This window comes from Solea solea, chromosome 1, assembly GCF_958295425.1.
Source record: "Solea solea chromosome 1, fSolSol10.1, whole genome shotgun sequence".
NCBI classification, from domain to species: domain Eukaryota; kingdom Metazoa; phylum Chordata; class Actinopteri; order Pleuronectiformes; family Soleidae; genus Solea; species Solea solea.
The window spans coordinates 21,702,019-21,725,276 of NC_081134.1; the positions used below are offsets into that span (position 1 = coordinate 21,702,019).

Here is a 23,258-nt window from a genome sequence, read left to right on the forward strand (position 1 = left end):
GCCATGCCCTTTTGAATCCGGAAAACCTTTCGATAACTTTTTGTCTTTGATGTGTCTAGTACAAATTGTCGTTAGGGTTAGTTATGAGTTTTTAAACGTGCTGAGACTCTGCAAATCGCCAAGAAGGGGCGCCAAATTCAAGATGGCCGACTTCCTGTTGCATTGAGGGTTAGGGTTAACCCTAACCCCAGCGGTAAAACAAACCGCTTACAATTTTTGAAAAAAAGTTTGGTCAAATTAGACGAAACACTGGAAGAAAGTGGTTGTGTTCTGTCGTGAATGTGCTACTCTGCTATACCACTAGGTGGCACTGTTGTAAAGCAGAGTAAAGAGACCTGTGAAAGATGGTAATTATGACGTCTTATTATGCTACACGACTGCTCAACTCCCATTTGTATTGTCAATGTTTAAGTAAAACAGCGTTGTTCAAGATTCTAGCTCAATCTACATTACGAAAAGTTAAAGATACACTCGTCAGAATCGTATAAATTCAGTCACCACTTCAGTCAAAAATACAACACTGCACTGGATTAGATTGGATTTCTTGAACGTAAACATGCAGTAGTTAGACTACAATTCGCATTATCTAAGTGTGTTAGTCCAATTTTGAGAATTCCGATTTATTACAGTTTCGGTCACACGTCACGTAAAGTTGTGAGTGGTAGAATTCGCAGCTAGTTAGAACCATTCTATGTAAAATTCTAAATATTATATACTTTAAGCTAATAGCATAAATTCCTGTAGGCTAGTTTGGGTCCAGTTGAACGTAAACATGCAACAGTTTGACTCCAATAGCTCCAAATATCCATGTGTATGACTATGTTACACTAGGTGGGGATATGCCCTCCTTTCAGCTTGTTAGTTTTAGGCTTTTAGGTTTCCAGTTGTCACACATTAAATTGACATTGCTGGAAGCTAGCTAGAACCATTCTATTTCCATAAACTTCAAACGTTTAATGTTCAATTGGACCCAAATAAACCAAAACAACTTGTTATTACTGGTCAAAGCTGTTAAAAACATGCAGAAAGTCCAGGCTAATTTTGGTCAAGTTGAATGTAAACATGCAATAGTTTGACGCCAGTTCTCATTATCTGAGTGTGATAGTCTGACTTTGTGAAATCCGATTTAGTCGGACTAAAAGTTTGGGCGGGATGCAGGACAGAAAGTAGAACAGTCCAATAATATTAAGAAAAATTCCCTGGGTAGGCGGGAAAAGGGGCGGATCAACCTCAGACACGGACTGTTGAGGAATTCCCCCCCCCCCCCCCCAACAGCCCTTCGCAACACCCCCCCTCTATGATTTCATTCATTCATTCATTGCTGCCACATTCAGCACCTGATAGAGAAAGACCCACAATGGGGTGGGGACAGGCGGGGGGACAGTTCTTTGTGGGGGCGTCCACTTTGCTTCTAAGCCGTACTGTAAGAGACGCTCGCATAGTAATGAGGCGACGCTGAAAAGGAAACACAGTAAAACACTTTTTTTCCACTTAATAATAAAAATAATAATAAAAGTGGTAGAACATTTTTTTTCCGGATACGCCAATTTAATTCGGCCAATTTTGTACATTAGTGTTAACTTTTTAAAGACCTACGGCTATGTTCTTTACACAATACCGATAATCAGGTAAAATACAAAATACAATTTTCGATACCGGTTTTGTGCAATATACACAACATGTAGCAGATTTAAAACATTAACCACTTTGTAAAGAACAGAACGTAACAGAAAATGTGTTAAATTAAAATGCGATCTTTGCGATTTTTTTGAATGATTAACTGTTCACTGTAACTAACATCTAATCTGATACACATTTCTTTAGTATTGATAAGAAATTATCTTTTTAAATAACTGTAGTGCAATGTTTTAGAAACTGCGACTTACGACCGAGCATGTTCATGAATCAGTAACAAACGTAGCGCGTATGTTACATTTGTAGATCTTGCATTAGATGTCCACGAAAGCAGACACAAACGACAGTGCGAGTATTTCTTATGTTTCTTTTCATTAATGTGGAAAACACTGCGACACAAACAAATGTTTAAGCTCAGCTCGGTCAGTAATAACAAGCGGCCGTTCATCTCCCACCAGTGAGACGGGTTTCTCTCTCTCTCGCTCTCTTAACCCACGAATCAAACAACTTCATTTGTCATTTTACTCCCGAGTCGTCGTCTCATTGTTTTTTGTCAAATTAAGTCTCGTGGAGAGCGATGGCGTCCTGCTGCACAGTAGTAATGGCCCATAATTCAAGGCTCTAACTGTAACAGCTCAGTCATCTTACACAGGACAGATGTGCCCGGCACACACACACACACGCACGCACGCACGCACGCACACACACACGCACGCACGCACACACGCACACACACACGCACACGGATTACAACTCCTTCCTCTGCCTCTTCATCACGGCTGCCTAACACGTCCGTCTATTGATTCAAACAAAGGTAGCTCGACCTCAACTGCTTAATGAAGTTTGGAGAGAGACAGAGAGAGAGAGAGAGAGAGAGAGAGAGAGAGACACAGAGAGGAACTCCTCCAGCACAAAAACAAATATGAAGTGTTGACAATAACTCAGTAACGATTCAGTCACTTTTTCTACATAAGAAAATTGTTCTTGTTTTCTTTACAAATATAACACAACATGTTACTCAGATTTTCACACGTTACTCTTTTACTTTTAGCCTCTTCTGCCGCGTCACTCGAGTAAAGCTAACAGCTAAGCTAACAGGTGAGTCAGCAGATTTGTAAGTTACTCTGCCATCTACAGGTAAGAACATGAAATTGTTTCACAAGTCAAGTTTCCAGATGCCTTGGTGTTTTGAGTGTCCGCTAAAAGCTAAGCTAACAGGTGTGGCAGCGCATTATTTCACCCGTTACCTTAGCCGTCAGCTTCACCAGAGCAAATGGCTAAGCTAACAGGTGAGTCAACAGATTTGTTAATTACTTTGACATCTACAGGTAGGAACCAATACTTCCATAACTTTCAGATGCCGTCTTTGTGTCTCAAGTGTCCGCTAACAGCTAAGCTAACAGGTGAGTCAGCACATTTGTTTATTACTCTGCCATCTATGCAGAAGAACATACAATACTTCCACACACGCATTTGTATTGTGATTGTCCGTTACCAGCTAAGCTAACAGGTGAGTCAGCACATTTTGTTCCCCTGATGTCTCTTCTGCTGTTAGCTCTGGTGAAGCTAATGGCTGAGCTAACCGATTTGACTGTTACTTTGCCATCTACACGGAAGAACATAAAATACTTCCACGAGTCCATTATCAGGTTCTTCGTTGCCTTGGGTGTCTGCTAACAGCTAAGCTAACAGATGAGCCAGCAGATTCGTCTGTAACTTAGCCACATATGGGGAAGATACTTCCACGTGAAGATTTTCTGATTATTTGGTATATATATATGTACATAAATACATTTTATTAACTGAAATATCATATATGTATACATTTTGCTACAGAAATTCATAAAAAATAGGATTAGGAGTAGTATTATCCCTTGGTTTAGGAGGTACTTTTCTTAGTCATGTTTTCCATATTCCTGCTGCTTTACAAGAAAAATAAACCAACACATCTTCAGTTATTATTTGTAAGAGAAATTCACTGAGATGTCAAAACAAAAACCCTGTATTTGTTTATCTTCTTTATTGTTGCTTAAAAACAGCTCGGCAGCCTCTTCGGTGACGACACACGGAAGGGGAAACATAAATGTTCCTCGAAGGAGCAGAGAGAGATTTGTCACAAGCAACCGCCGAGAGGTTATCTGCTGTGAGTCTGCAGCTCTGAGGCCAAAAAACAAAAGGTTTCAGTGTGAAACTGTTTAATCCGTCAACATCCCAGACTTTTAATCTGTAATCTGCTGCAGATTATCATCACTCTGATGTCTTTACATCAGATGATGCATTTGGAGAAAAAAAATTGCTCCAAAAAAATGATGAAAAGGGAAAAATCTCAACGTCTCAGGAGGACGTTTTCACGTCCCCCGTACTAACTCTGCTGCCAACGAGGTTTTTACATTTATTTCACATAAGAAAATTTGATTTTTGGCTGCTGGGTTCAGCCCTTTTCACACACACACACACACACACACACACACACACGCACACACGCACACACACACAGGCATCCCTGAAAGGGAGTGGAACAAACAAAAAAAAAACACCTCTGAAAAAGCGAGGGAAACAGAACGCACCACTGCAGCACTGATTATCTGGACTAGATTTAACTTATTATTTTTATTATTATACATTTTATAATAAACATCTCTGCCGTTAACATAACTTTGTACATGTATTTATTTAACATGTGTGTGAAAGTGTTTCCACAGAGCACACACACACACCTAAAAACATCTATCTCGTTATTGAATACAATGACATCATTGGCGTATAAAGAGAGAGAATTGGGGGCAGAATTTGGTGGATTTTTTACTACTTAATGTATAAGACGAGGGGTTTGGCCGCGTGTGTCTGTGTGTGTGCACGTGTGGATTAGCCGGCTCTCGTTAGACAAAAGGCAGATGGATTTGCATGGCTCTGGCTTTTTTTATTCAGAGCGGGTGAGAAAAGGTCAGAGAGAGAGCTGCGCTCGGCCATTGTCTCACCGCCGCTACGTAGAGGAAACAAAGATATAATATTATTTACGTCCGATTCATTGTTGCTGTTGAAAAAGTAAAAAAAAAAGTTTGAGCCACAGTTTGGTTTTTTGTACTACATACACAAATACATACATATATATGTATATGTGTATATATATATACTGTACATATATATGTATATGTGTATACACATATACATATATATGTATATGTGTGTGTATATATATATACATATGTATGTTTATATATATATAAATAAACGTCACAGCACATGAACATCACATACAAGTTCATGCACACACACCCACTCAAATACACACTTTCATGTCTAATCCAGAACAACTGTCTTTATACGCCGACGATATCACCAAATTCGTCTTTATCACATAACTGCACACACACAGGATAAGGATGAGGAAATACGGGGACGTCATGAATTTGATTTAAAAAATAAAGAGTGACTGAGCGGAAATTTGAAAAACAATGTCTAAAAAACTGTGTCTGCGTTTCTCAGCGATCAAAAACGACCATGAGATAAACGTCGTTTTTTAAATAAATTTGCACTCAAAGAGTAAAAAGCAGCAGTGATTTCCGTTTAATCGGAGCGGGAATATGACGGGATGCAGCGTCGTAGCGCTAATCTGACAATCCCATTCTCCTGCTGCGCTACGTTACAAGAAAATATATCAGAAAATGCTATCAAATAAAAATGGACTTGCAGGAAAATGACGTGAATTCAGCAGAGGGAGGGATGAATGAATGAATGAATGAATGACTTGAGAGGAGAGCGGAGATTTTTTCCCCACAAATATTTGCAGAATAAAATAAATAAATAATGAATTCCTACCAAAAATCCACGGTGAGGTCGTGCAGCACACGCCTCCTCCTCCCACGTCTAATCACAATCCCAGTCCGACTGCACCGAGTAGGAGGAGGAGGAGAGTTTCATCCTCTCCATCTTTTCCTCCTTTGAGAAGTAAAAGATAAAAAGAAAGTTCCCAGCTTTCCTTTCTTTCTTTTTGCTGTTTGTTTCATCCATTTTTTTTTCCTAGGCGCAGTTGAGGATGAGCTTGGACACGGAGAGAGGGAGAGAGACGAGTGAAGACGAGACGAAGAGAGAGAGGAGAGGAAGGGAGAGACGTGTGAAGACGAGACGAGGAGAGAGAGGAGAGGAAGAGAGAGAACCTCTCTCTCTGCTCCAACACACACACACACACACACACACACACAGACAGACTACAAAGTGCACTGTGGGGGCTCCTCCTTATATTCCTCCCATCCCTTCCCTCCGCCCCCCCTGCCTGTCTACAGCACATGTCACCTCCCCTCGTTACCATGGCAACGGCCCCACATGTTGCCGACAGGAGGAGGAAGACGAGAGATAGAGAGAGGGAGAACGAGAGAGACAGAAAAAGAGAGGGAGAGACAGAAAGAGAGAGTGAGAGAGGCTTAAAGGGATCATTCGTGCAGTTGTATCAGTAAGTAGCCGTGTCATCATTCTCCATCTATTCTTCTTCTCTCTTACAGTCTTTTTTCTCGACTCATCTAGTTTAGTCTAGGATCACCAGCTCCTTCTTCATCAAACCCTCATCCGTTTGCTCGGGAAAGTCTGTGAACTCTGTTCCGCACTAAAAACTCTAAAAAAGGAAGCAGGACAACGACGCAGGGCATTGTGGGTAAACACAACCAAAACATACGAGTGTGTTTAGTTTTTACTTGTGATTTTGTGACCAGTAAAGTCACAGCTCGTGTCTTTAATTCCACTGTTGCCATCTACTGTAACTGTACACACACACACACACACATGCACACACACACACACTCATCAACAAACAGGGTTAATTAGTTCTTAGCTGCAGAGTCTAAAGAAGGAGGATCTGAGTCCATGAAGGACAAACAGCTGCAGCAAACATGGGAGGAGACTGAAGGACTTAGCACTGACTGTGTGTGTGTGTGTGTGTGTGTGTGTGCACACACTTTACATGTGTCTTTTAGGAGAATAAAGTGTTTACATGTCAGTCTTCATTTAATGAGAGCATGAATATAAAATCCATGTGTTCACATGGGGAAAATAAAATAAGTCAAGATTCAGTTCAATGTCCACTGACATGGATCAGATTATTATGGACTAACCAGGTCAAACATGTGGATTACATCGTAGAACAATAATAACAACAGTTTTACTGTAATTGTGTTTAAAATCATTTGATTTGACGACAAACTGTTGAGCTGTAGAGGAAACTGCTGTATGCAGATGACAAGTGTGTGTGTGTGTGTGTGGGGGGGGGATTTCTTAGTTTATCTTTCTATTCAACAATCCCACACACACACATGCATGCACACACACACACACACACATACACAAACACTCCAGCTTCTAAACAGACACCCCCCACACCTCCTTTTGTCCCCCTTGGCGACAGCTGGAGGTGGCAGGCAGTGTGTGTGTGAGTGTGTGTGTGTGTGTGTGTGTGTGTACCCCCCCTCCGCCAGCAGCTCCCTGAAACAAAAAGGTTTTTAGGAAGCTTTTTGGGCGCCAACGTTTCATTTCCCTTCTCCTTTCAGCAGCAGCTCAGTGATTAAAATCATGACGTCACCTTTTTATTCTCCATGATGACTTCAGCAAGAGAAAAGCGACGCACCAACACCATCACTACACCTGCTCTGGACTGGAGATGTGTCCAGGGTTTGACCCACGATAAATTCACAAACACTGGGTCATTCCTTCAGATTTAAAAAACGAGCACAAAATGTGATTTTTGATCCAAATGTGGAGAGAGAACTACACCACCCATCAACGAGGTCCTGGCGTACATATGGAGCAAGATTATAATCTGTGAACACTCCAATAATCCTTACATGGCCTTGGTTGTATATACATCAGTGTCTTGGATGTTGTTGCAGCCGCGGTGAGCAGTGAGATACCAAAGGTTCTCGGGTTGTCTCGGGGGGGGGATCCTGCACCTACAGCGGTGTGAATCACAGCGCAACTCATGATATGAAGTATGGTCCATGATACCAATAATATCGCGACACAACGATTCTGTGAAAATCGTCAGATTGCGAGACAGTCGTATACACCGCGATATCTGTCAAACTGAAGACGCTGAAAAGGTGCACATCAGTCCCCTTAGTCCATAGTGTTTCCTCTGAGTGGACCGGTTTGTCTTGGTGCAGTACGGTACGTTATTTTCTGGTTTCCATTAGGAACAGGACCAAAATAAGCAGCCACAACAGTTCCATGCTTTAGCATCCTTCTCTTTGGAGTACCACAGTAAAATGGTAGGACAGTCAGCTGATGGAAGCGACAGAAAAGCGTCACTCCCTGACACCCGGACCACTCCCTGACGTCCTCCATTGTTGTTTGCTGTGTTGCGTTCTATGTCGCCGTTTGTTACGACATCACGCTGCGCGGCCTTCGGGCTCAGCGCACACCCTGTCCAAGTCCACCCCCACGTAAGTTAGACACACGTAAACAAATAATGGGTTTCTCCGTCTGACAAACAAATGTCAATCCATCGATCTCCTTGGTGGACGTTCTAAAGGTCTGACTTCTCCCTGCATGAGTCCACATTGTATTTTCCTGAGGTTCCTGAAGTCTTTCTGACGAGGAGTCGTTGAGAAAAGCAAGAGCACAGACAGAAAGACAGAGATTCCTGGAGTTATTAGTCGAGTATGTTGGTGAGTTCGGTTCTCGACAAGCGCTCGACCAAAACACTTCACAGTCAACACTTCACATCTTCGAATTCCCGTCAAAAGATCTGCCAAGTTTGACGTTAATCAGACGCTCCGTTGCCACGGAAATCGGGGAAAAGAAAAGGGCGAGAATTCAGCAGAATTTCTGAGTTTATTAGTGTAAGGATTATCTGGTTGTCTGTTCATTAGTGTTGTTGTAAAGTGAGCTTAAAGATATCACTACCCCCCAGAGCCAGTAGGGGGCGGTGAGAGGGTGTGTCCCGGTGTTGTTGTACTTGACTAGCTGTGTGAAGCTGCCCTCCACCATGACTAGTTGTATGTGCCTGTGCTGATAATAAAAGTGGTTCCAGAGAAGAAACCAGCTTCCTTATTTTTGATATAGTGACAATATCACATATGGCGACGAGGATAAAAGCACCGAGAAGTCAAGCGCCGGTCTGCTGCGGGGCAAGTAAGCAAAGTCGTTGATGGTCCTGTCGTGTTTTGCTAGCTAAGAAGAGCTAGTGAAGAAAAATGGCGGCAATGGTGGGCGCGGTGGCGCCGTTTGACAGCAATTCGCAGACGTGGGAAGAGTACTGTGAGGTTTTGGACCATTTTTTTGTCGCAAATGATATAAGGGAGGCGGAACGGAGAAGAGCTGTGCTACTGAGCTGCGTGGGACCACAGACCTATGCCCTGATGAGGAACCTGCTAAGCCCGGATAAGCCAGGAGAGCGCTCCTATGAGGATCTGGTAGAGTTGTTAAAAAATCATTTTCACCCGAAGACCAGCGAGATAATGCAGAGGTGGAAATTTAATACAAGGAACAGGAAACCAGAGGAAAGTGTTAGTGACTATGTGGCGGAGCTGAGAAAGCTCGCGCAGGACTGTAATTTCAGAGATACGCTGACGGTGATGTTGAGGGACCGGCTCGTTTGCGGCATAAATGATGACGGCATACAGCGGAAGCTGCTGTCGGAAGACAAGTTAACCTTTGACAAGGCATTGAAGGTGGCGCAGGCAATGGAGGCGGCGAACAGAGACATGGTGGATTTGCAGGGAGCCAGAGAACAGGCAAAATGGAACCGAGCATCGGGGTCGGTGCACAAGGTGAATGATGTCCACGCCAGGACGCAGCAGGATGTGAGGACATGCTACAGATGCAAGGGAGACAACACTTGGCAATGAACTGCAGGTTTGCCAAAGAAACGTGTCATAACTGCGGGAAAGTGGGACACATAAAAAGGGCTTGCAGAATGAAGGACATGGGGAAAGGGAAGACTATGCAGACACAAGGGGTGACAGGAAAATTTAACAAAAGGGCTAATTTCATGCAGGAGGAAGGGGAGGATAGTGATAAGGAGGAAGTTTTCACTATGTACCACATCAAAGATAGCAGAATTACCATACACAACATGCAGGAAGAAATAGTCATTCCCAGAGAAGAACCAATAAGACAAGTGTTGACAGTAAATGGACAGGATGTAACCTATGAAGTAGACACAGGCTGTGGCTATACAATAATGTCAGAGAAGGCATTTTACAGGTTATTCCGTAGTGGTAAAAAACCAAGGTTGCTCCAGTGCAAGATAAAACTGAAAACATATGGTGGTCATGTAGTACCAGTGTTAGGAGCAGCAAAGGTCAAAGTGGAACATGAAGGCAGTGCTAAGATGTTAGCAGTAGTGGTCGTCAAAGGTTCAGGGACCAGTTTACTGGGGCGAGGGTGGATGAAAGCTCTCAAGATGGATTGGAAAACTGTACATAAGGTAGAAGACCGAGAAGAACTATTACAAGAAGTACTTTTGAGACATGACACAGTATTTAAAGATGAGCTAGGGACGTTGAAAGGCTTTGCAGCAAAGATACATGTAGCTAGTGATGCGAAGCCCTGCTTCTACAAGCCAAGGTCTGTTCCTTTCGCGATGAAAAAGAAAGTAGAGCAAGAACTAGAGAGGCTCTTAGAGGAGAAAATCATTGAACCAGTGAAATTCTCAGACTGGGCAGCGCCCATAGTACCAGTTCTAAAACCAGACTCCAGAGTCAGAATTTGTGGGGACTATAAGATAACGGTGAACAAAGTGTCACCAATTGAGCAGTACCCCATTCCTAGAATGGAGGATATGATAGCTTGTCTTACTGGGGGGGAGAAATACACCAAGTTAGACATGAGCCATGCATATCAACAGATAGTATTAGATGAAGATTCAAGAAGATACGTCACAGTGAATACACACAAGGGACTTTTCACATACACAAGACTACCCTTTGGTGTGAGCTCCAGCCCAGCTATATTCCAGCGCACGATGGAGGGTGTGCTACAAGGAATCGAGAATGTGGCTGTATACCTTGATGACATCATTCTGACTGGAAAGAATGACAAAGATCATCTACAGACATTGGATCAAGTGCTGCAACGACTCCAAAATGCTGGACTACGCTTAAAAAGGAGTAAGTGTCAGTTCATGGAGACTGAAGTGACATTTTTGGGACACAAAGTGGACAAGACAGGGTTGCACCCACTGCCAGCCAAGGTGAAAGCAGTGCAGGAGGCTCCCGCACCTACATCAGTGACTGAGCTTAAAGCTTATTTGGGACTGTTGAACTTTTATAATAAGTTTCTGCCTAACTTGTCTAATGTACTAGCACCTATGCATAAGTTACTCCGAAAAGATGAAATATGGGTATGGGGGCAAGAACAAGAAAAAGCTTTCAAAGAGTCAAAAGAGCTCTTACAATCAAGCAGTGTGTTAGTGCATTATGATGAGAAGAAAGAACTGATACTTTCCTGTGATGCCTCTCCATATGGAGTTGGAGCGGTACTAGCTCACCGTATGACAGATGGTGATGAGAAACCTATAGGGTTTGCCTCACGCACACACACCGCTGCTGAGAAGAACTATTCCCAAATTGATAAAGAGGGATTAGCAGTCATTTTTGGAGTGCAGTATTTTCATAAGTATCTGTATGGTAGAAAGTTTGTGATTTGTACAGATCATAAGCCATTGATAAGTTTATTTAACGAGATGAAAGCGGTCCCACAGATGGCGTCGCAAAGAATAATGCGATGGGCGGTGCTGTTGAGAGCATATGAGTATGTCATATTTTACAGGGCAGGTAAAGACCATGGTAATGCTGATGCTCTCAGTCGACTCCCTCTGCCAGAGAAACCCAAGGAGACAGAACCAGAGGAACATGTACTGATGCTGGACCGGGAACAGAGCCCCCTGACAACATCAGAACAGCTACGGTACTGGACAACTAGGGATCCTATCCTCTCAAGAGTCCGTGAGTATGTTCTCAGAGGATGGCCTGATAATGTGGACAGTAACTATATGCCTTACAGACAGAGACAACATGAGCTCAGTGTACAGGATGGCTGTGTGTTGTGGGGAGCTCGCATCGTGATCCCGGAGAAAGGACAATCTCCTCTGATGGAGCAATTACATCAGTCACACCCAGGCATGAGCCGCATGAAAGGACTGGCCAGAGGCTACATGTGGTGGCCCAATATGGACATAGACATTGAGAAAAAGGTAAAGACATGCCACACATGTCAGGAACACAGAAAGGCACCTGCCTGTGCACCTCTCCACCCCTGGGAGTGGCCGGAAAAGCCATGGAGAAGACTACACATAGATTATGCAGGGCCTTTCATGGGGAAAATGTTCTTAGTAATTGTGGATGCTCATTCAAAATGGTTAGATGTCTACCCAGTAACTTCATCTACGTCAGCAACCACAATAAACTGTCTTAGGAACAGTTTTAGCACACATGGTATTCCAGAGATGATTGTCTCAGATAATGCACAGTGTTTTGTCAGTGAACAAACCAGAGAGTTCATGACACGAAATGGAGTAACACATGTCACATCAGCACCGTATCACCCATCATCTAACGGGTTAGCTGAACGAGCGGTACAAACTTTCAAAGAGCTCATGAAAAAGAGTAGTGGTGATACAGTGGAGACAAAGTTAAATAGGGCACTGTTTAGCTATCGTATCACTCCGCAGTCAACAACTGGACTGTCACCCGCTGAGATGTTAATGGGTAGAAAATTGAGATGTACACTTGATCTCATACACCCAGATCTTAAAAAAAAGGTGGAAGCAAAACAAACTAGTCAGAAAGCATATCACGACAAACATGCTAAAGAACGCAACTTTGTGGCAGGAGAGTCCATCTACACAAAGAACTATGGATATGGACCAAAATGGGTACCAGGGCTGATACATGATACTACAGGACCAGTTTCCTACACAGTGTTGCTAGGAGATGGAAAGCTGGTCAGACGACACGTGGATCAACTGTTCAGCAGACAAGAGTCGGAGCTGTCAGTTCTGAGTCCAGAGCCGGTGCCAGGGGAGGAGTGTGGGCCACCCACACCACTGCCAAAAATGCTAGGACAAGACACAGGTCCTGGGCAAGAAGGAGACAGAGTCTTGCCTACAACGGAGCAGGAGCAAGTGAGCAGTACGCCTGCTGGTACTCCAACACCATTGTTCCGTTCTCACAGGATCAGGAAACCACCAGCGTACATGAAGGACTTTGTTCAGTGAGTGGATATATATAAAAAAAAAAAAAAAAAAAAAAAAAAAAAGGAAAGGGGGGGAGGAAAGGATTAACAGTGGTGTACTTTGTGGAAATAACAGGTATGTTATACAGGAATGTTCAAGGTTGTATCAGAGTAATTGAAAGTTTCACAACTGTTGTTTTGGGTTTTGTTTGAACCAGATTTTTGTGATTATTGTTGTGAATGTGAACTAAGGAATAGTTTAAATTTAAGAAGGGAGGGATGTTGTAAAGTGAGCTTAAAGATATCACTACCCCCCAGAGCCAGTAGGGGGCGGTGAGAGGGTGTGTCCCGGTGTTGTTGTACTTGACTAGCTGTGTGAAGCTGCCCTCCGCCATGACTAGTTGTATGTGCCTGTGCTGATAATAAAAGTGGTTCCAGAGAAGAAACCAGCTTCCTTATTTTTGATATAGTGACAATATCACAAGTGTGGGCGTCTTCAAACGGACATGAAGCGTGCTGACGTGTGCGAAGCTTACAGGAACACCAGGAGTGACGCGGTACTCACTGTCATTAACTGCCGTGCCAACAAAAGACTTCAGAACAACAGTCGCCACATAATGAGCTTGGAAAACATCACTCATCTCACAACCATCTGCTTCTTTGTTCTGACGCCAAACATCCGCGCCGCCATCAGCCGTGTCGCATGGACGCCACGTTAGACGCTCCGGACACCGCTCCGGACACGCCACGGAAAAACCACTCGTGTGTGAGCTTTCACACCCACGACCAAACCAATGTCCTTTGTGCAGGGACATATTTTGGATTCCTGACTCACCGTCCTCCCCCACTGCTCTCGTCTTCAGAGATGGCACTCGAGACAAAACAGCCATCATCTGAATGATACGGTAGCCCCCCCCCCCCGACATAAATCTTCAACGTACAGTAAAGACAGAATAACATCTGGGTTTGAACGACACAGAGAAACTTGAATCTCTTTAACCTCACATTTATCCTCCACAAACTAACTATGATTCACGATATAATATGCTTTAAATTTGTTTTATTCAGATTTGTAAACAGAAAAGGGGCGGGGCCTTCTGCGTGCCCCTGAGTTAGTGCTTGTCTTCATCACAGAGGATCAAATATCACGGCTGCATCAGACTAATATATTGGACACGGTAGATACTCGAGTTTGTGATATTGGTATCGGTAGATACTGAAGTTTGTGACATCAGTAGATACTCGAGCTCATGATATCAGGGATTGAACACAAGTGTATTTATTATTTTATCTTTAATTTCTGCAGATAAATGAAAACAATGCAATCTAAATTTTATTCAAATTTTACACACTGCACCTTCAAAGACTCACAGAAAGTTAATGTAAAACTGAGGTGTATTATTTTTTTACATAACTGGACACACAGGACAGAGGACACTTTGTTATCGTCTCTGAACCAGACATATGGCAAAGATGTTCGTTTGTAAAAAAATGTAGCTGGAATGGATTCAATATTATTATTGGATATTTGTCTTATTGGCTTTTAATCTGCTTCTAATGTGTCCAGTCACAAAACTGTGTGTGAGTGTGTGTCAGAGTTACTGCATGCACGCACGCACATGAATGCAAACACACACACACACACACACAGAGTATCTTGTTAAAATAGAGCAGTAGCATTATTTAGCACTGAGTTCCAGAGTCAGGACAGAGCTGTTGATCAAGGTGAACGCTTGTCTCAGCTCGGCCTCACATTCAATCATTCACACGTCCACCTGCTGCCTGTCTGTGTGTGTGTGTGTGTGTGTGTGTGTTATTGTTGCCTCAATCCAAGAGTAAAGAAAAAGCAATTCACAGTTCACAGAACTCCAGATACTAAAACATCAATAAGCAACACTGGTACACACTATTTGCTGTTTCTTAATATATTGTTGCTCTTTTTTGAGACACAGAGACACAGAGAGCTTCAGTCCAATAATGTCTTTGTCTAAACTGCTCTCTCTCTCTTCTGTCTCTATGTCACCTCCTTCTTGTCCTTCTTGTCTCCCACCGCTCCTTTGTCCCCCATTTTTTCTTTCACCACAAACTGTCTTGGCAGATTTACCTAAATATCAACTCAACTTCTTTCTTGCAGAAGAACATTTATTTTCTTACAATTCTACAGCCATAAAATCAGAATCAGAATCATGAAGCTCATAGTAAGGACAGCTGTGAGTTTAAGAAGATTAAAAACAGACAAACTAATGCTGCACATTCATCTCGGAGCCGCTTCACTCACTGGGAATCTCTGCTTCATGAGCTCGGCAGTGTGCTTGTGTGAAAGTGAGGGCGGAGCGGTGGCAGCGAGCCAGGCTGGCAGTGCTGACCCCTCCACTCCCTCCTTCTCCTCTCTCCTCGCTCTCTGCCCGGCTCTGTCACCGCCAGTGCCCTCGCCGTGTCCCGACTTAAGCGAACGGCTCCAACAATTTCACAGTTTAATTTAAACTAATCTGATGAAACCAGCCAATGCTAATGAGGAGGCACGTGCTTCTGAGGAGAGGAGCAGCGGCCATGTGACCCCCGACACCGAGGAGGTGAGGATATATATAAATGTATATATATATATATACATGTACATGTATATATTTATATATGTATATATATATATATATATACATGTACATATATATACATACATGTGTTTGGGATGGAATGATGCATTTGCAGAAACCTCTGATCAGACCTGATCTTGGTTTTTAGCGAGTGATTGCAGTGTTTCGTGGTTTAAAAGCAGTGGCGCTGGTCTGGAAAACAGTGCAATCTTTTCAAAGTATTCATCACCTGATAAAAGCTGCCAAGGTCAGACCTGTGGGAGATTGCTCAGTGGAAAACATTATTTGTGCAGTAGGTCCCTCAGCCTGGAGAGCACTCTGAGAAGAGCCGCGTCTCTTTGTGACGTTTGAAGAGCAGGGAAAAAAAAAAGTTTAAATGTCTGCGCCACTAAACTTTCTTTAAAAATCTGCAACACCGTGTGCTGTAATGATCGCTTCTAGGGCCAAGGGCCAACAATGAAATCAAACTCTCATCACTTTTCCCCTCATGTCTCGTCCTGAACTCCCTAATGAGGTAAAAAATACAGAGATTATAACACACATTTTCTAGGGGAAAAGAAGAAGGAACTTTAACAGAATTGGACTGCAGCTACTTTAGGTCAGATTATGTTCCATTTTATCTAGACACAAAAACACCAAACTTGGATTTTTTCTGTCCACACGAGAGCAAGGTTTAAATCTGGTTAAATCTATGAATGATCAACAAACAAACACTCGCTTATCATCAGTATATACATGAACCCAAAAACTTAGATCAGCACAGAAACATAGACAGCAGAGTTTCCAAGACCTGGAACTTGTTTTTTCTGTGCATACTTAAACAAACAAGCCAAAAAATATGTTTCAAGGTTTGTGGTCATTTTTAAATACGTACTAAATAACTCTTCGATGCATCACCATTTTTGAGTACCTGCTTTGTTTTTAACACTTCTCACGGTGGATCAAATTCAGCCGACCACAGGGAGACACTCGATTATCATCAGCATATACATGAACCCAAAAACTGTCACAGATCAGATCCAACCACCGAACTCTCTATCTATCTATCTATCTATCTAATCATCATCAAGTTTTGATTATTTACAGTTTGTTTCCCAAAATTTAAACCTGAACTACTTGTGAAAAGGTGAATTTTATATTTCTTAAAAACATTCATGACATAACATGTAACTATTCCTGATACATTATATAGTTTCCTGACGTTATAATGAAGCTACAAAGAGTTAAATGTGTGTTTTTTTACGTGTTACACACACACGCAGTAACAAGTCCACACAAGAGGCGTGTCACACAGCGTGATATCGTCTGTGACCTTTGAGTCCTGAGTGAGTGGTTTTTGATTCTTTTACTTTTTTCAGGCTTTGTGAAACACAAGACAAACACGGAGCGACGACTTTCTCCTACAGTTGTAGCATTTTAATGTCACTGAGATAACAGACACACGATATCAAGATCCCACTCGTACAATTTCTGTCTGAGAAATAAATTCTCTGTGTTTATTTTGCATCATCTGTCACACACACACGCACACACACACCTTTCATCAGACTGATGCTTTACTTTGCTGCAGCCGTGGTCACCAGTGGAGTCTAAATGTCATCTGTAATCTGTCGTCTACTCCGCGGAGAAAACACGAATGCTTATTCTAACGCTAAGTGACAGTGACAAAAAAAAATCCAGGGGATTGAGGAGAATTGTCACGTCATCCAGATTGTCAGGAAAACTGAGGGATTCAAAGAGGAGTCCTCAACTTTACCTTCTTTTTTTTTTTTAAATGATTCACTTCCTGTTTAGATCAATCCATTCATCTAGTCGATAAGCTACTTATCTGTCAGAGATAACTAACTAACTAACTAACAAGGTCCTTATCTTTCAGAGATATCTAACTAACTAAAAAGCTTTTTATCTTTCTGAGATAGCTAACTAACTAGCTAGCTAGCAAACAAACCCAATACCTTTGTGAGGTAACACAAAGATGAAGAGCTTTTTGTGTTATTTTTAGTCCACTGTAAATGTTAACTAAAATACTCACACAAGTATTTTAGTTAAAGAGCGAGTGAGTGAGTGAGTGTGGTTTGACCATTTCATACACTTAATGGTGGCTAAGAAAAATAAATAGATTTTGTTGGGGAGTGAGTGTGAGCGAGAGAGAGAGTGAGTGAGCGAGAGCGAGGGAGGGAGGGAGGGAGGGAGTGTGAGCGAGTGAGTGAGTGAGAGTGAGGGAGTGAGTGAGTGTAAGCGAGGGAGGGAGTGTAAGCGAGGGAGTGTGTGAGTGAGTGTGAGCGAGGGAGAGAGTGAGTGAGTGAGAGTGAGGGAGTGAGTGAGTGACCGTGTGTGAGCGAGTGAGTGAATGAGTTAGTGTGGTGTGACCATTTCATACACTTAATAAGAAAAATAAATAGATTTTGTTGGGGAGTGAGTGTGAGCGAGGGAGTGTGTGAGTGAGTGATCGAGGGAGTGCATGAGCGAGTGTGAGCGAGGTAGTGAGTGAGTGAGAATGAGGGAGTGAGTGAGTGACCGTGTGTGAGCGAGTGAGTGAATGAGTTAGTGTGGTTTGACCATTTCATACACTTAATAAGAAAAATAAATACATTTTGTTGGTGAGTGAGTGTGAGCGAGGGAGTGAGTGAGTGAGTGATCGAAGGAGTGCATGAGCGAGTGTGAGTGAGGTAGTGAGTGAGTGTGAGCAAGGGAGAGAGTGAGTGAGTGAGAGCGAGGGAGTGAGTGTGAGCGAGGGAGTGAGTGAGTGAGCGCGAGGGAGTGAGTGTGAGCAAGGGAGAGAGTGAGTGAGTGAGTGGGAGCGAGGGAGGGAGTGAGTGTGTGAGTGTGAGCGAGGGAGAAAGTGAGTGAGTGTGAGCGAGGGAGAGAGTGAGTAAGTGTGTGTGAGCGAGTGAGTGAGTGAATGAGTGAGTGTGGTTTGACCATTTCATACACTTAATGTTGGCTAAGAAAAATAAATAGATTTTTTGTTTGTTCATAGAAATTAGACAGTCAGACAGACAGTCAGACAGACAGGCAGACAGAGTGACGTCAGTGTCAGACATACCAAACTGCTCTGATGAAAGGAAACTCCACTGCACACTGACACACACACACACACACACACACACATATACCCAGCATGCATCTGGCCCTTGGGTGCCCCGCTGTGAGCAGTGATTTCCATATCAAAGACTGCTCAGGCTCGGTGTCTCGGCCAGAGAAAGGTGAGGCCGCACTTCAGCAGCCTCTCCGTTCACTTCCTCTCATGCATTCATTTAAGTATCTATGAACGAGTGTCGCCACACAATCGCACACAAAAAAACCCTACACACGTGTGTGTGTGTGTGTCATTGTCCTAATGTCCTATCATGTAATTTATCCTTGTGAATAATCTCCGTGTAATCCAGCTGTTTGCTTCTGTTCTGAACCAACACTGACACTCACCGTGAAACCATGAGGAAAAAACAATGATGAAGGCACTACAATCCAGATTATCTGATGTGGAAACGTGGATTATGTGGAGATTACATTCCAACACTGTTTTTATATCTGTGACCTGTGTTTAAACAGGTTCAGCTCAAGTCAAGTTTAGACTTTAAGCAACTACAGCCACGGTTCTCAAACTGTGGTGCGCGTACCACCAGGGGTACGCAAGCTTCCTCAGGTGGTAAATGGATGAGGAAAGCAGCAGTAACAGCAGCAGCAGCAGCAGTAGCAGTTACATTAAAAGCAGTAACAGCAGCAGCAGTAGCAGCAGTAACCAGAGCCGGATTAACGCAAAGGCAAACTAGGCACGTGCCTAGGGCCCGATTGGCGGGGGGGGGGCCCAGACAGAGGGACAATCAAAACCTAAAAATGATTTGGTCCGTGTTTCAAGACGATTTACAGCGAGGCACATGTCTGCGGCGAGGTCCGGGCGGGGGTCCACTGTAAACCGCCTTCGCCCCGAGCCCTTCAAAGCCGATCTAGAGTCGGTCACGGCGCACCACCGGCGGAGGAAATTTCATGTCAAACTTATGTGTGACACTGCACTATAGAAATGACTGAAACGTGACTAAAACTAATAAGTGTTTTAGTCCAAAAGACTAAAACTAAGACTAAATCTAGAAAGGCTGCCAAAAACAACACTGCACAGTACACCATCCAGAGAAACATCCAGACCAGTGGAGAAAACTGCTGAACAGTCCAGACCAGGAGCTGAGCTGCTGAGTGTTGAATACCAGAAAATGGAGAGAGGTGATGCTTGACATCTTTACCACTACAGCACAGTTTCTCTTACTGCAGATTTTATTGGTCTTTGTATATTTCACTACTTATTAAACTATTCAATTTAATCAACACATTTAATTAAGATTTTCTGCAAAATACAACAGCTTACAACATTTATCTTATTTGCTCTGTTTACATAGCAATGCTGACACCTATTGGTGATTTACTGGTAGAGCCTTGTAGTAACGTATAAATACGGTAATAAAAATCAAAAAATAGTCTGATAGACTGTTTAATATACGACACATGACTTATTTTGGCATACAAAGAACCAACTCGTAACCAAAGACTATGCTATGTAAAATGTGAATTCAGTAAAATGTGTAACTTTGGAAACTTTGGTATTGTTTTTCTTAGCCACCAACTGCTCACTCTCCTGTTGTGATGCGTAGCGTGGGTGGGAGAACACTACATAGCACGTACATGTAAGGGGCGTGATTGAGCAGCTGAACTAGGCTTGTAGGCTCAGAGAGAAGTGGTTGGCTTTATTAAATAGCGTGCACAAGGCAACATAAAGCAGCAGCAGCAGCAGTTATAGTTACAGCAGTAACAGCAGCAGCAGCAGCAGCAGCAGTTACAGTTACAGCAGCAGTTACAGCAGCAGCACCCACGTGAACGTGATTTGGCCCAAGACGAACAAAAAAGCGAACAAAAACTTCCAAACTTTCAAGGATTTTTAAATTTGGAAAAAGAAATTCAAGGTTATTGAAAATCAACCTTAAAAAGACACGGGTCATTGAAAGTGCTTGAATTTTGTGCAAGAAAGACTTATTATACATTGATATTGAGGCAAATGTCTCCACAGGAATTTTTTTTCCTAATTTACAAACTTTCCAGGACTTCAAGGACCCTGTGGGCACAAACAGCAGCGAGAGACATTTACCTAAATATCAATTTTGCAAATGACCCATGTCTATTTAGGGCTATTTTCAAACATTTTTTAAGGGCCTTGAACATTTTTATTAAAACTCACAAACTCTCAAGGGATTTAAAGGACCCATGGGGAAAAACTTTCAAGTGCTTGGAAAAAAGAAAATCATGGCCCTTAAAGGTTTTTGAAAATCGATCTTAAAAAGACAGGGGTTATTGAAAGTGCTTGAATTTTGTGCAAGGAAGAGGTTGTGTTGATATTGAGGTAAATATCTCGGTGGGAGTTTTTCAAGTTTCCTTTCAAGGATTTCAAGGACCTGTGGGAACCCTGAAGGGCACAAATGGCGGCGGGAGACATTTACCTAAATATCAACTCAACCACTTTATTGCACAAAATTCAAGCACGTTTCAATGACCCATGTCTATTTATGGGCATTTTCAACATTTTTCAAGGGTCTTCACCATTTATTGAAATTCACAAACTTTCAAGGATTTCAAGGACCCATGGGGATCCTAAAAATATTACTTATTTTAAACATAGACCATTGCTGGCTGAAAGAGTAAGAACTGTGACAGTTTGGTGATGTCAGAGGCTGATCTGCCTCAGCATGGATCCTCTCCACTGACCTTCCACTCCCCTCTTTTCCCCATCCTCCCTCCTGCACTCGTTCTCCGTCAGAGCTCACCGCTGCCTCACCGTGCAGTGAGCGCAGACGTGATGGTCAGAGAATAGTAACGGAGAGAGGGAGAGACAGAGAGAGAAGAGCAGCTAACCTACTGAACAGCTACTCTGTATTTACTTCTCATAATATGTGTGTTTATACAGATATTGTACATATTGTATATACTGTAGTGTGTAAATAAGAGTGTATGAACAATGTTGATAAATATATGCTTTGGCAATGTAAGATGCATGTTACCATGCCAATAAAGACCCTTTTAGATTTGATTTGAGAGAGAGAGGGAGACAGAGAGAGAGAGACAGAGAGGAGAGACAGAGAGAGGAGAGACAGAGAGAGAGAGAGAGAGAGAGAGAGAGAGGAGAGACAGAGAGAGGGAGAGAGTGAGAGAGGCCACCATTGATTTGTTATGTCAGAGATAGAGAATCTAGTGCCACATTCGGCCAATTTGGGTAGTACACCTTCAGTAGGTGGTGCAGCTGGCTTTGCAGGTTAGCGTTGTGGCCCTAAAAGACAAAGTGGAAGCCAACAGCATGGCTAGTGGGAACACAAAATGTGTTTTTTAACAATTCCTGCAGAATTCATCGGATCGCTCTAAAACTTGAAACTCAATGAGCGTACCGAGTTTGGAGAGCTTTAGTGCACGGCAAGGCCAAGAAATCAGTGAAAGGACAAGAAAAAGATGAAAATGACGAAGAAATTAGAGGAAAATCGTGCGTTCTTGCTCACAACAAACAAACAGCTGAGTCCGATTCCTTTGATCCAAAACTGGGTCAAAGGAATGATTAAACACATTCTGCTAAAAAAAAGGGACGATTTAACCCACATTTTCACATATTTCCGACCAACGAGGATGAGGTTTATCATCGTAATATTGATCTGTGGCTACTTCAGGTTTGCCCGGCAACCATAAATGATCTTTAATGGGTTTGGATTTTAATTGTACTCACATCTGTGACTCCGGCCTCCAGGATGCTGAGCTTGGCCTCCTTCTCCAAATCCACTTTGTGTTGAACTACGGTGAGAAGACGACAGAGAAGACGACAGTCATCAGTGTGGTGGAACAGTGAGGACATCAGTAACAAGGGAGAAACAGAGAAGTAACTCCAGGTCAGTGTTTTAAAAAACATCTTTGTATACAACATTAGTTAGTTATTGAGAATAAAAATAAATAAAGCTGCACACTACTGGACAACAATGATGACAGCAGGTCTTTCTGCAATCGTTTTATTCAGAAAACATTTGATCATTCTGGAACAAAGAGGAGTGCATCGTCTGCATAAAGGAGAACATTAATGATGAAAAGAAGAAAAACTATCCTTACTTTAATCTAGAGGGCATGTTAACCCCCTCAAAAATGACCACACAGCCATGGATATAATAATAATCTGAAGGATAACAATAGGTTCCTCGCACAAATTCATGCCAGGAGCCGTTTCATTTTCTAATTCTCCCGGTAAAACGTGCAGTTACTGTTGCGTCTCTTCACTGCAGAGCTGCTGATATTAAAATTGACTTCTTCACAGATGGAATTAACCTCTGCACAGAACTTTCCTTTGGAAGGAAAAATGACCCTTAAAGGGAAACAAACATCACAGAAAACAAACAGAACGTGATGAATGAAAGAAAACGAGAAAAATCGAATTCTTTTGCTTAGCATCGGTGTGAAAGAGCGGAGACGGAGAGCGAGTTTGCTTTGTCTACAGGCACACATGACGATGAAGGTGTGAATAATGTGTTCATATTCACGTTTTTACATTCCATTCACCAGCGAAGGAAACCTTGACCTGAACACAATTTTGCTTTCAAACCAGAAGCTTTTACATTTTACACACACTCACTCACTCACGAGCAAAGAAAATGATCTTTTTAAATATCTCATATTCAAATCGAGGACTTTCAGATTTTATCATAAAAACGTAATGAGTCAACATTTTAGTGCAATAATATTTAAATATTTCAGATGCCTAAACAAATTTTTTTTGTTTTGTCACACGAAAGCTTTGTTCTCTCCGTCCTTTCAAAGTTAATAGAATCAACCCACTTTCATTTTATTGATAAAATCTAT

General features: G+C 42.5%; 2 protein-coding genes across 2 annotated transcripts in view; one reads left to right on the forward strand and one right to left on the reverse strand.

The window, feature by feature from the left end:
• The window catches only part of LOC131445625 (receptor-type tyrosine-protein phosphatase N2-like), a 110,515-nt gene that overhangs the window by 33,869 nt on the left and 53,388 nt on the right, over positions 1 to 23,258 (reverse strand). The window contains exon 12 of the mRNA XM_058616432.1: positions 22,141 to 22,205. Coding sequence (XP_058472415.1) covers positions 22,141 to 22,205 — 65 coding nt within the window. The remainder of the gene's footprint in view (positions 1 to 22,140; positions 22,206 to 23,258) is intronic.
• LOC131445466 (uncharacterized protein K02A2.6-like) lies at positions 9,466 to 12,867 on the forward strand. Its single transcript, XM_058616421.1, has one exon. It carries the CDS (start codon positions 9,467 to 9,469, stop codon positions 12,839 to 12,841), a length of 3,375 nt encoding a protein of 1,124 aa, XP_058472404.1. The 5' UTR covers position 9,466; the 3' UTR covers positions 12,842 to 12,867.

What these genes read in the sequence shown, in the direction of transcription:
- LOC131445466 (XM_058616421.1), top strand. Translation starts at nt 9,467, where the DNA reads ATGAACTGCAGGTTTGCCAAAGAAACGTGTCATAACTGCGGGAAAGTG.